General features: G+C 44.7%; 2 protein-coding genes across 4 annotated transcripts in view; one reads left to right on the top strand and one right to left on the bottom strand.

The window, feature by feature from the left end:
- IFT20 (intraflagellar transport 20) overlaps positions 1–3,252 on the top strand; it is a 6,838-nt gene extending 3,586 nt beyond the window's left edge. The window contains exons 2-6 of one of the 2 annotated variants that reach the window (XM_072639758.1): positions 3–213; positions 337–465; positions 1,570–1,655; positions 1,990–2,093; positions 2,836–3,252. In XM_072639758.1, coding sequence (XP_072495859.1) covers positions 339–465; positions 1,570–1,655; positions 1,990–2,093; positions 2,836–2,917 — 399 coding nt within the window. In that variant the 5' untranslated portion in view covers positions 3–213; positions 337–338 and the 3' untranslated portion in view covers positions 2,918–3,252. The remainder of the gene's footprint in view (positions 1–2; positions 214–336; positions 466–1,569; positions 1,656–1,989; positions 2,094–2,835) is intronic. The other variant, XM_072639757.1, reaches the window with a different exon arrangement.
- On the bottom strand, positions 2,884–12,731 carry TMEM97 (transmembrane protein 97). Of its 2 annotated transcripts, none has more exons than XM_072639755.1 (3): positions 12,483–12,726; positions 6,020–6,164; positions 2,884–5,013 (listed from the first exon to the last, which is right to left on the bottom strand). In XM_072639755.1, the coding sequence occupies exons 1-3, from the start codon at positions 12,606–12,608 to the stop codon at positions 4,769–4,771; spliced, it is 516 nt and encodes a 171-aa protein (XP_072495856.1). In that variant the 5' UTR covers positions 12,609–12,726; the 3' UTR covers positions 2,884–4,768. The 2 variants fall into 2 exon arrangements, with proteins under 2 accessions (XP_072495856.1, XP_072495857.1); XM_072639756.1 differs by having other exon boundaries at positions 3,328–5,220; positions 12,483–12,731.

Raw genomic sequence — 12,731 nt, 5'->3', positions numbered from 1 at the left:
AGGCAAGTGGACTTTATTCCTCTCTGCACTGTGTTCTTGTGGCACCTCTCATTCCTGCTAGCTGTGACCCATTCCCTCAGACCAGTACTTCTGTTGTCTAAGGGAAGGTAGAGGCAGAGGCAGAGGGAGGGTAGAGAGAGCATCTGGACCTGTGGGGGCCATTGGGCCAATGTGGACAAGCTGCTTTGGAACTTCCCTTGACAGAATGGGCAGGTGAGAACAATTGGTTCCAAAAACCTTGGCATTTTGGTGTTGATGTGCATTATTGTGTTGGGGTGGAGGACCTTCCTCTGGTCACTGACGAGTAGGTGAGGCTTGGGATTTTTGTATTTGCAGCCATGGCTAAAGACATCCTGGGCGATGCAGGCCTGCACTTTGATGAGCTGAACAAGCTTCGAGTCTTGGACCCTGAGGTGACTCAACAGACCATAGAACTCAAGGAGGAATGCAAGGACTTTGTGGACAGTGAGTAGCTCATGGCCTGTTCTCCTTTAGCTGCCTCCCCCAGTCCCAGAAACCAAGGCTTATGTCCTTCTCCATATGAAGAGGTCAGGGGGCTGTTGCCCATGCTTGGGCTACCTCCACCTACGCATCCTCCTCCTCTGTTTTTTAAAGACTGAGCCCCCTTTGGTTCCAGGGCTACTCATGGGTCTGATCTCATTATGGAGAGGCACAGAAGTCTCTACCTGTTCTGTTTCTGCCCTGGGCTTGTTTACTCTCATTCCCTTTCTCTTGCATATTAATGCCAAACTTAGTGCAGGTGCCTTATTGGCATAGCCCACTTCATCTCAGGCTCTGTAGGTACTTGGCATAGCCATGATGATGGCCCCTCCTTTCTTGATAACTTTTTTCTCAGTGCATGGGAGGGGGCTGGGTTTTCATTCACTCTTAAGGTGGCCTCTTCCAAGCTGATCAAAAGATCAGACATTAACTTTATTTGAACAGAGAGATCTTTCTTTCCCACAAGCTTAGTTTGATAGTGTCTTCTCCAAACAAAAATCATGACCTTATGCTTTTTCAGTAACAGCCAGGCCTAGCCAGAAAACTGGATTTTCCTCAGATTTATCTTAACATTTGATTTGTTCATCAGGAGACCTGAGCACTAGTCTTATCTCTGCCCTCCTGTGCCCTCTCAATATGACCTTGGCTAGGTCATTTAAACTCACTTGGACCTTAGATGTCCCCCCCAATAGGGTCATATTTGCCTCTCCCTGCTCCTTCTGCCAAAATCTAAAAGCTAATGGAGGAATATGTAAAGAAATGCATTGGCTTCTTTGGTGTAAAGGTTAACATCATTCTGAGGGGTTATGTGGGAAGGGCATATTTGACACTAAAGTTCAGTTGACCCTTGGAAACCTTTGATGGACTAAAATCGATGGTTGCTACCCTAGAAGGTTGGCCTCAGTAGAGAGAACAGACCACAAGTCTGAAGGGATCAATGAAAGGTTTTGCCCCATTTAGGTGACCGATTCACCAGCTTAAGGTGCACAACACTTTTTCCAGCAAAATATGCCCTGAAGGACTCTAATTGAGAGGAAATAAAACTCTTCATTTTCCTTTCTCTAAAAGAAATCGGCCAATTTCAGAAAATAGTAGGCGGCTTGATTGAGCTTGTTGACCAACTTGCCAAAGAAGCTGAAAATGAGAAGATGAAGGTAAGATTAGAATGTCATGTGTATGTCTTAATGACCTTTCCTGTCCTCTTCCTTCCTTTCTACCCCATGCCATCTGTTTTAAAGAACCATCCACAGGCAGGAGTACTTGATTTCAAAGCTAACTTTTTTCCTTGATAAGTTAAACCAAAGATAGAACCCCATGCCCTCTTCTTCCCTCTGATTCTCGGAATGGCTTTGCTACCATATCATCCTAGCTCCCTCTGTGTCATGGCCCCCACTTTCATTGTTCAGTCTCCTTTTCATGATCTGCTTTGGGGAATTTGGATACAGCTGGAAATTACAGCTGAGTTTTCTTAATCATCTGTCTCCTCAGGCAATTGGAGCACGAAATTTGCTCAAATCTATAGCAAAGCAAAGGGAAGCCCAGCAGCAGCAGCTCCAGGCTCTAATAGCAGAGAAGAAAATGCAGCTAGAAAGGTAAGAACTAAGAGAGGAACTGACTGAAGCTCATTCCACAGTAATCTCCAGTCATGATGTTGGGCTTTGCCCTACCCACTCCAGTGCCCCTTCTTCCCTCCGTTGGGATCTTAGAACTGTTGGCTAGTTAAAGATTTGTGTTTTGTGGAAAACATTACTTTTGTTCTTTTTCTTGCTTATATTGGAAAATTCTTATCATTTCTGAATCTCTCTCTCTCTCTTCCCTCCCCTTTCCAGTGAGCTTTCCCTTATAACAAATGAGGAAAAAATGCATCAGTAAACCCAGTGTGTCACTTGATTGAGCCTAAGCAGTACCCCACCTTTTCAGCAAAGAAGGGAGTATCCTCAGTCTCCTTTTGGTTATTATGATTAGTGTTGGGTTTGGAAAAACGTTTCTAACTTTGTCAAAAGGTGAGGAGGGGGAAGAGCCTAGAAGAAGACTAGTTCAATGTGGTTATGGCTGTCTAGACTGTAGATTGAAAGTTGTTACAGCACATCCTAGAAAGAAATGTGCTTAAGATAGCTAGATTCTGGGATTACGATGTATTTCTTTTCCATCCTTTACTTAATATCTTCTATTTTCTTGCTGTCACTCCCTTTTATTGTTGCCTATTTTAAAATTGCTGAAGCTTCTTGTTTCTTCAGAATCATGTGACCGCCCTGCTTCCCTAACATGTGCACACAGTAGACAAACCATCATTTCATCCCCCTTTAGGATTTCTAACAATTTTCTGTCTTTCAGGTATCGGGTTGAATATGAAGCTTTGTGTAAAGTAGAAGCAGAACAAAATGAATTTATTGACCAATTTATTTTTCAGAAATAAACTGATTTTTACAGTAAAAACCCTATTAAAAAAAAACCACCAAAAAAAAACCCCCAACCCCTATCATTCCAATACACTTGATGACCACATGTGCATATATTGCAGTTTGGGATTGTAACAAGTACACGTCTTCTTGAGAGGCAATAACAAACCTTTTTTTAGAATCCTGCCCAATTGGCCTGTCCAGAAACCAGGACAGTAGGGTTGACCATCTTTTGCTGTGGACTCTCCTGTGTTGTCAGTCTCTGACCTCTAGCTACATCTGTAAACACCAGTCCTTTTTGGAAGCACCTACCACTTTGAAAGGAATAAGGCAATAAATTATTATTTCTAGATTTTTGTTATCTGCTTGTACTTTGAATCCGTATTTGCAGTTCTTACTGGTGTCTCCCCTAGTAATCCACAAGAAGTCACGATCAGCAGCCATCTTTATTTGAATTAGTTATACAAGTGTCAGTTTTCAACAATTAAAGCAAATACCAATTTTATAAGGTCACAGCACATCATGAATAAATGAAAGCCTGTATTAAATGCTTACTCAGGCCCTGGAACAAGCACTGGGGATACAAATGCAAAAAACAGGCTGCCTTCAAGGAGTTTACATTCCAACATACAAGGTAGTAGTGGCCAGGGAAGAGTATTTTGGTCTGGGAAATCACAGGGGTAGTGAGCAGAATCAGAAAGTAATTGGTATCTTTCCAGGAATGGTACCTGATTTGCTTACTGTTCCCAAAGAAGGAGGACCAAAGGAAAGGGAGTTGGGAGGAATGTTCCAAGAATCATGAAGAGGCTAGAGCCCCACAGGGAGGGTCTTGGGGGAGTCCGCCTGCATGCACTGGCACCCAGGTCACCAAGAGCTGCCACACAGTACAGGCCTGCTCCACTTTATCATGGAAAATGGCAAGCTTAGCTTTAGGGAACAAAGTTTAGGGTAATCAGTAGGTCACTACCTTCAAGTGCATCCTGGGATAACAGAGCCTGGTGTATCTCATTAGCAGATACAAACTTAAACTGTCATAGAAAAGATAACCGTTTAATGGTGAGAGGCAAGACACTGGACCACAGCCGGTTATTATGAGCAAGGTTTTGGAGAATGAACAAGATTGCACTGCTTGGAAACCCTGGTTTAGGTCATATGACCTCTAAAGAGATGTAAGGCCTAGGACTCTTGGAAATCAGTAAGACTCAACAGAAGCACTACTCAGAATAATTCTAATCAAAGACTTTGCTAGGAATGAACCTTGCTTAAAGAAAAATGTTAAAGCCTTTTCCACTGAATGTTAATTCCCTTTAAAAAAAAAATAAAACCTAGAGAATCCCACTGGAGAAATGCCTCTGGAATGGGGAGGTAGTTTATGACCCTTTAAAACCAACTCAAAGTACAAGTCTGAAATTGACAAGGATGTTGGAGCACTCAAGTTTATTGGGCTCATGGGCCTAAGAGACCAGCGAGAGAGGTTGGGTGTTTGTGTTCTGTGCTCTGATTTGGGTTGGGAAAAACAACTTCATGAAGAATTACAACAGGTTTCTTTGACTAGCCCCATTACATGGCTTGGAGAGGAGAGCACCAAATAGTTGGTCATTCAGATTATAGGTCAAACTAACTTCAAGAATCTGACTGGTTAAATAGTTTCAAAGAATGGCACTTGAGGCACACACCAAGTGTTCAGCACTGTTTCCCTGACCATCTTCAGAGCATCAATCATTCTCAATTCCGTTGGCAAATAAAAACTGGCACAAGTTCTTGCACCTGCTGTCTTGTTCTGGGGGTTGCTGCTGAAGTATTTCAAGGGGGTCCTGGAGAGACTGAGCCCACATAAGGAACAGTGGCTCTCCCTTGCCAACTGTTCTTTACCTTGTTTTCCTTTTTCTTTTCTCCTCAGTGCTGTAGTGAGGACTCCAAAGCATAAAAAACAAGAGAATGAGTGGAATGAAGAAGTATGGGGCATAGATGGATAAAAGGCTGAGGCGTTCTGAGAAAGTCCTAGGTCCTTGGGTGAAATTTTCAAACAGGATGTGGGCACCAATTGGAATTAATGTTGTCATTGTATGAACTGAGTAGATGATCGCAGGGATGCGAATCCACTTACAACTTCCTAAAAAAATGAGGAGAAAATCGATGTTTATTTTTAAGGTTTCTCAAAAAAACCAAAGCACAGCAGTGTGTAGCCTCCCTGGGAAATCCCAGCAGTCCCCATTCACTCCTCTCTGCATCTTGGCAACTCTACTCCTCCAAAAGCAGGAGCTTGGGTCCAAAGGAAATCAAACTTAGTGGTGCTGCCTGATGTCTAGGCCTTCTGATCCTAAAAGGTGAAGGAGACAATAGTGGGCAGAATGTGAACTTGAGAACTCCAAGGCAATTGGAAGACTGCTCCATCAGCATGTAATGATTCAGCTCATGGATTTGCTGATGGAGCTTATCAAGAGACCAGTACACCAAGAAATGTACCAAAGCCAGAGGAGCCTTTTAATGCTGTTTTGGCTTAGTATCATGTACTCTTCTTAATGGCTAGGCATGTCTTCCTTTCCATTTTAAGGAAATGGGAACATCTTTTGAAATCTTTTGCTGTAAGGGATAGCATGATGCTACTGTTCATGAGAAAGCCCAGCTACAAAATGGAATCTGGGTGCATGTGGGGAGAGAGGAGACGAAACCTACAGCTAGTGGCCACGAGCTGTAACAAGCATGAGTTATGCCTAAGGGTGCCTGCGTCTGCAGTGACAGTGGCAGCTTCATACCCACATCTCTGACCTTCTGGACCTTGGCTGGTGGTCCCCCAAATCTTTTCTGTCCAGATCTCTGATATGATTTTTCAGACCCCCTTTCAATTTTATGCTTTTTCTCTTCCCTCAAACCTTTTAGCTTCATGAGACCACTGAGTCTCTGCTGTTTCTTCCGAAAAACAGCTCCTAGCTTTTGTTCCTAGTCCTTCTTTGTGTGTGTCGTTTACTGCCTTGCCTCCTAGGCCTGTTTTCAGGAGAATTTTCTGATCTTCCTCAGAGTTCCTGGCACCTCTCCCAGGCCTCCAACAAGCACACTCTGAAGCTTGGATTTTGAGTAAACATGAGGTTTCAGGACATCCTTCCCCACTGCTTACTAACCTTTGAAGAAGGCATAGGCTGCAAAGGGAAAGAAAGGCAGCTGGAACACCATCTCGCAAAAGATAAACGACCTGAACCAACTTGGAGGGTTCAGTAGCAAGGGATCTTTAAAGGCCTGGATGTACCACTTTAGTATGTCTTTCACCTGAAAGAGACAAGACGTTAGCACCCTACCCCCGAACCCCCACAGATACTTTCAGTCACTTGACTGGTCAGCTTTTATCACACAGGTCAATGATCAGCTTCTTCAGGGGCAGGTGTTGGGTTCTGTTCTAACATGCCTTTTCTGGCACAATCTGGGCCATGTGTCTTGGTTAAGTAACTCATTCATGATAGTAGTTTTTTGGGTAAAATTACAGGAAGACAAATGTGACTATGGGACATGACTGAAGTCATGACAAAAATGAACTCTGGCTGTTCATTCATAGCTACACAAAACATCTCAGCTGGAATTCTGGGCTGGGGGCAAATCCCATGTGGGCTACATGTTGGGGATAAAAATCAGAAAACTGTTCTCAAGTGGCACCCATTAAGAATCCCCTGAGAATGGATGATTTGTAAGCATTAGTGCCCACCCTGAAAGGTGGCTGTCAATGGACTGTTTCAGAGGAGCTCAAATTCAACCAGAGGTCACAGTGTTATCCCCACATCATCATGACAGGAAGGGAGTGTTTTGAAACTGTAACCAGGTTTGTGTAAAAACCAGAAAAAAAGTCAGGATTTAGCGGTTCATAACATGTCTAAGCTGATGCAGTCTTAACAAGAGTGGAGATCTTCATGAAGTCTAAAAAAGGAGGGCCACAAATGTACCTGAGAAGGGGTATCCAGTCTGAACGGCAAATGTGAACCCTGTGGTTCAGTCATGGCTTTATGTCAACTCTATGACCCAAGTGGGGCTGTCTTGGCAAAGATACTGGAGTCGTTTGCCATTTCCTTCTCCAGCTCATTTGACAAACAGGGGAACTGAGGCAAACAGGGTTAAGTGACTAGTTCAGGGTCATATAGTCAGTAAATGTCTGAGGCCAGATATGAACTCAGGAAGACAAGTCTTCTGACACTCAGGCTGAGGTTACTTTAATTAGGCAACCTTCTCTACTGTTTACTTGGCTTTCCAAGTATTTTCACAGGTGCTGTGCACATAACAAGTTCTGATAAATACCCCAGAACTGCTGGTCAGCAGAATACCAAGGACCTTTCTTGCTGTATAGAAATAATCTTAAAGGAAGTGCAGATTGGTTCCTTAGCTTGTGATCTTCTGCTGCAGCTACAGTCCTTGAGCTTGTAAATAACCAATGCCAAGAAAAAAAGAACATCAATAACACATTAAAAAAACCCATTAAAAATTCAGGAGTCACAATAAACCATTTCATTACATTCTTGTTAACTTTAATACTTTTAAAATACAAAATGTACATTGTTTCACATGCAAGGCTGTTTTCTGGCTGTTGGGATATTTGTATTTGTGGATGACTGCTAAGCTTATAATAAAAAAATTCAGAAAATAAAACCAACAGTGAGACTTCAGGAAACTCCACATCTGACATTTCTTTGGAGAAAAAAATCCCACAAACTTGGCCATGTGCTACTGCCCCCTCTCCCATTTCCCTAAATCATTTTTCTTAGAAGGTCAGGGACATATTTTGGAAGAAAAGAAACAAGCTCTCCTTTTTAGGACATGAATCAGAGTTCAGGCTGCAGAAGGAATGGGAATCGGAGTGGGGGGTGGAAATAAATAAATACTCCACTTGAGTTGGAGGGTGAAAGCAACAAACTTTGTCTGAACTAGAGGAAAAGTTCAAGGGCAGGCAATGGTGACCTCTTTTTTAGGTGTTAGGCATGCTTTGCCCCAGTTAACCTCCTTTGGCTTGCTATGACAATTAGGGGAAGAAACCAATATCATTTAAAGGAAATAAAGAGTGTCAAATGATAAATTTAGCACTCTATAAAATCCAAGGATACTCTCCCTGTTAATTTTTGGAAAGGCATTTTTTTGGAGTCTGGAAGAAACTGACCTCTAACTAATATGCCCTGGCTATGAGGTCTTAAGCAATAACCTTTCTGTGCCCTAGACAATGGCTAAAATCATACATTTCAATGCACTAGTAGATGGAATGCCCTCCCTACAGTGATGAAATCACCACTATGGTGCAAAAATAATTTTTTCATCAAAAGACAGAACAAATTGGACAAGTACAGACCTGCTTGGAAAGTAAGGAAATCAGCTTAAAAGGGATTACCCAGAAACAAACATGTCGCAATCCTCAAATTATTAATCATGGAAGTTGAAGTTACAATTTGACTATAAATGATCTGAAATCCAAACTAATTTTAACCCAGTTTAATTTAAATTCAGAGCACAAATTATGACTTGCCCTCTTAAATATGTTATATCTGAAAATTAAGGTAAACTGCCAAGCATAATCATTAGTTAGGCAAGCAGTTACCAACAAACTGGGTCAATGGCATCTCTCAATAACCAAAGACCTTGACTGAGGGCTGACAGTCTTTTAAATCTAAGTCTATCTTCCTTCATATTGGTCTGACAGTACAGTATTTGGACCTCCCCTGGCCAAGGTAAGACAATCCCAACTGGCAGACATTCCTAGTTGGGAGATGGGAATAAAACCTCAGGTGACAGTAATTAGTCTGCAATAACTCTGACTGATGCAACTTGAGTTGGAGTCAAGTGGGAGTCATCGAGGTTACAAAGGTAGGAGGTATACAAAGGTGAAGGTTCAATTCACAGGAGAATGGAGTGCTGAAAAGCTTGATCTCTGGACAAGTTTCACTAGGACGTAGATGAGGAGTGAAATTACTAAGATAAGAACTTTGGACTTACGGAGTATCAGCTGACAAGCATTTATTAAGAACTCCGCACATAAACAGATTTGATTCATATGTCATAACCCTCATGATAAAAAGTTAAAAACCTTCCCTCAAGAGTCAGACTTCAGAAATGGGGAGGCATCTGAAAATGACTCCAGCATGTGGATCTGCTAACTTTCACAAAGAGGGAAGTTTCCTTCATTGTGTGGCCAAGTAACATTTTAATACTCAGGCCTTAACTTCCATTTAGTGACTGTGACACAGTGTAGACTTGTTTGGGTTCTGCTTGTTTCATTCTGCATCAGCTCATAAAAATCTTCCTCTAAGCCTCTGAATTCCTCATTTTCCAATTCTTGTTGCCCAATAATATACCACTCTGTTCACATACATATTCTTCTCGCTACCACAGACTGCTGCTACAGGTATTTTTAGGTTTAGCAATTTTCTTGTATGATTCTGTTGAATTTCTGGCTCCATAATGCATTATGTAACTGTTTTCTTTATGGGGAATTGATCAATTAATTAATTAAATCATAAAATGTATGCAATTAGCCTATTGCCTTTTCTTAACAAAGTTTTCAGGTCAACAATTCCCAACTGAAGTCCGGCCTGGCGATACCACTTCTCCTCTCTTATTAATGTGCTCCTCCAGCACTGACTTTTGTTTTTGATTGGATTATGGTGAAGTCTGCTGGTTGTTTTAATTTGCATTAATGATCTGATTTACTCTTTTAATGATGATATTATGCTAAACATCTTTATGCAGGTATTACTTTGCTTCTAAACAATCCTAACTGAAAATCCAGATTTACACACAAAAAAATGAGAGGTGATTTGCCTTACAAAAGGATTCACCCTAGGGGCCTCAGAAATGCTTCAGTGTAAATGGTCATTTCAGAAACACCTAAAGCAAATAAACACAAAAAGCAAAACTTACCAGTTTAGCATCTTAAAAATTTTAAGGTTCTGAGAACAATTTATAGATCCTCTCCCACATCATGTTATATTTGTAACAGCAAGCTGGGGGCTGCCTGACTCCTAACTGATCTCCTACTAGATCTATACCTTCCACTAGTCCTCTGCAGTTGTTAGGCACTTTAAAGGTGGCTGAGCTGCCATCCAGCTGTTAATGGAAATTACAAAGAGCTGAGGAATTCTCTTGGTGTGAATAAGCTCCTCACCCCATGCTGGTTCTGATGTTAGATCAGGGTGAAGGAAAAATGTCCTGCTAATTTAAGCCTCAGCTCCACAAGTGGCTTGGGGATCATGGCAGACCAAGTCACTATAGGGAAAATGGTTATAGCCCCTCCCTGCCTCATTCACTAAGCTATTGTAAAGGGCTCCGTGAAAGATGGTTTTATTTCCTATTCCTGTGCCTTTTTTGCTAATGCCAGCACACCTTCCCTACCTCTCTCACCCAGACCAAGTGATAACTCTTCTCATCCTAGCCTGGCCCAAAATGGCACCAGATCATAGCTGCTCCCTGCTTTACAAATCCACTGGAGCAGCATCTGTTTGGCATTTGAAGCTCTTGAAAGCCTGGCCCTTTCCCTCTTTTCTAGTGTTCTCCTGCATGACTCCCCTCTCCGCACGCTAGGTTCTGCCAAGGCTTGGCACCCACAGTTCTCTAAGTCCCCAGACAAACTGGCCTCAACACCTCTCTATTCCCCACTGCCGCCCTTTGTCCAGTCCAGCCAGACACCCCATCTGCCAGGCGGAAAGCAGCTCCCCACACTATCCAGCATGCACTGTCCTCCCTCGGCCTTTCAGAATCCCATCTACCTCTGATTTCCTTCAAAACTCAGTCACAAAAATCATTTCCTGATCCAGCCCTGCCAGACTACTAGCGCCCTCCCTCCCATCACCACCTTGTATTCATTTTGTATATATCGCATACATGTTTTTATCTATGCATCTGTCTCCCCTGTTAGAATGCAAGATCCTTGTCTTTGCGTCTCCAGCATTTTGCACGTAGCACAGCATTATGGAAAGCACTTGGTGGGGGGTTTGAACCCCAGACTTTGGGGTGCAGTGGATAGATTGTTGGGTTCTATGAATAAGGAAGACTCATCTCCCTGAGTTCAAATCTGGTCTCAGACACTAGCTGTGTAACTGTGGGTCTGTCACTTCACCTTGTTGGCTCAGTTTCCTCATCTGTCAAATGAACTGGAGAAGGAAATGGCAAACCACTCCAGTGCCAAGAAAACCCCAAATAGGGTCATGGAGTCCGACGCTACTGAAAAATGACTCAATAACAAACATGAGGGAAGGGAGGTTGACGGGCTGAGGAGAACTTGCTATCAACTGTATTCTGGAGCTGGAAGAGTCCTTTCGAGATTCTAATGCAGGAGTTCTTAACATGGGATCCTGAAGGGTCTGTGCACTAGGATGGGGAAAAGAAATGACTTCTTTAGGGTCATTAACCTCTAACTGAAATTTAGCTTTCAATAATTTTAAAATATTTTGAGTAGGGGTCCCATAAGCTCCCTCAGAATGGCAAGGTCAGGAGAACCGTACTGTGGGAGGAACATTAGCTTTGAAGTCAATTCAGTCTGTGATGCTGAGGCTCTCTGTGACCTCTGGCAAATTACTTTCCTTCTCAGCCTCCGTGTTCTCAGCTATAAACAGACCTCTGCAGTAGGTAAGGCCCTTCCAATTCTATGGATGATGCCAAGCGTGACCCATTCGGAGGGTCGTATGGGCCCTATTGAGCATGTCCGATTCTGAAGTGATTCTCCTTTCTGGAAAGAGACACTCCACTCCATTAACTACGGTGTTGGAGAGTTCAGTGAGCTCCCTGAGGGAGGGCCAGGCCCCACTGGGCCTTTTCTAGGAGGAATTATTCTGAAGAGAAGTCAGGCTGAGGTTTGGTGGAGACATGGACCACAGGAGACCCACAGTGGTGCAGGGGCGGTGGGAAGGCTGCAGAGGGCCACAGCCTTCCCTGGAGCAAGGTTCTCAGGTCTTGCCCTGAAGCTGAAGCCAAATCAAGGAAGGGGCAACGGCAAATAAAAAGGGGAGCGGGGTGCTCCTTCCAAAGCCTGGGGAAGCGGCCCTTTGGGACCTGGCTTCTGCACCTGGGTGGTCAGGGTCCTGGGGGGAGGGGACGTCCAATCTCCCACGTGACAGTCGGATGGGTGGGCAGAGTCGTTACCTCGGGTACCGAATGAGTGTCACGCAGGGGTGGCTCAAAGAACAGGAGCGTCCGTGGGCCTGCTGAGACTCCGGGGGAAGAGGGAGCGGGGCGGGGTGCAGGGAGGGTGTCGGGGTCAGGACCGAGCCTTTCGAGGGGGAAGCTCGGGGAGATGTGGGGCAAAGCCTGCCTTTCGGAGGGTCTCACGGAGCAGCCTGACTTTAGGGGGTCCTTGGGACGAAGGCTGGCTGAGTGGGGGGGGGGGGGGTTGCCCCAGGCCCTGGGGGCGCGGCCAACGGAAAGGACCCGTAATGCCAGGGAGCGCTTTCCTCACAATCCCCTGGTCGTCCTGGTCTTACGGAGGAGGTGCCGGGGCTCAGAAGGGCAGCGCCTCGCCTGCGTCCGTCTCAGGATTCAAGCCCAGCGCGCCAAGGGGGCCACGTGGCCTTGAGGCGCAGGGCGCAGACGCAGAGAGCGCGCCCCGCGCGCACGCGCCCATCTCACCTGGGTCGGGTACAAGTCCGCCGACACTAACGCTTGCATGTCGAAGAGCAGCGTGATGGGGATGTGCGTGACGAAGTAGAGGCCCAGCAGGTACTCCAGCGCTCGCGCCCCGCCCCACGCGCCCATCGTGCCGCAGACTCCCACCGGGTCGCCAGAGGAGCAGCGAAAGCGTCTGACTCACCCGGGACCAAAGGGCGCACGAGTGCGCGAGCGCGGGGCGGACGACCGGGACGTCTCGGCCCCGCCCCG

Source organism: Notamacropus eugenii, chromosome 2, assembly GCF_028372415.1.
Source record: "Notamacropus eugenii isolate mMacEug1 chromosome 2, mMacEug1.pri_v2, whole genome shotgun sequence".
NCBI lineage: Eukaryota > Metazoa > Chordata > Mammalia > Diprotodontia > Macropodidae > Notamacropus > Notamacropus eugenii.
This window is presented reverse-complemented; position numbering and strand designations above follow the sequence as displayed.

Bases quoted from the DNA above. Each gene is read 5' to 3' on its own strand.
- TMEM97 (XM_072639755.1), bottom strand. From the start codon at position 12,608: ATGGGCGCGTGGGGCGGGGCGCGAGCGCTGGAGTACCTGCTGGGCCTC. The intron at 6,165-12,482 runs GTGAGATGGGCG...TGTCTCTTTCAG, and splicing joins CGGACTTGTACCCGACCCAG to GTGAAAGACATACTAAAGTG. The intron at 5,014-6,019 runs GTTAGTAAGCAG...TCATTTTTTTAG, and splicing joins AGCCTATGCCTTCTTCAAAG to GAAGTTGTAAGTGGATTCGC.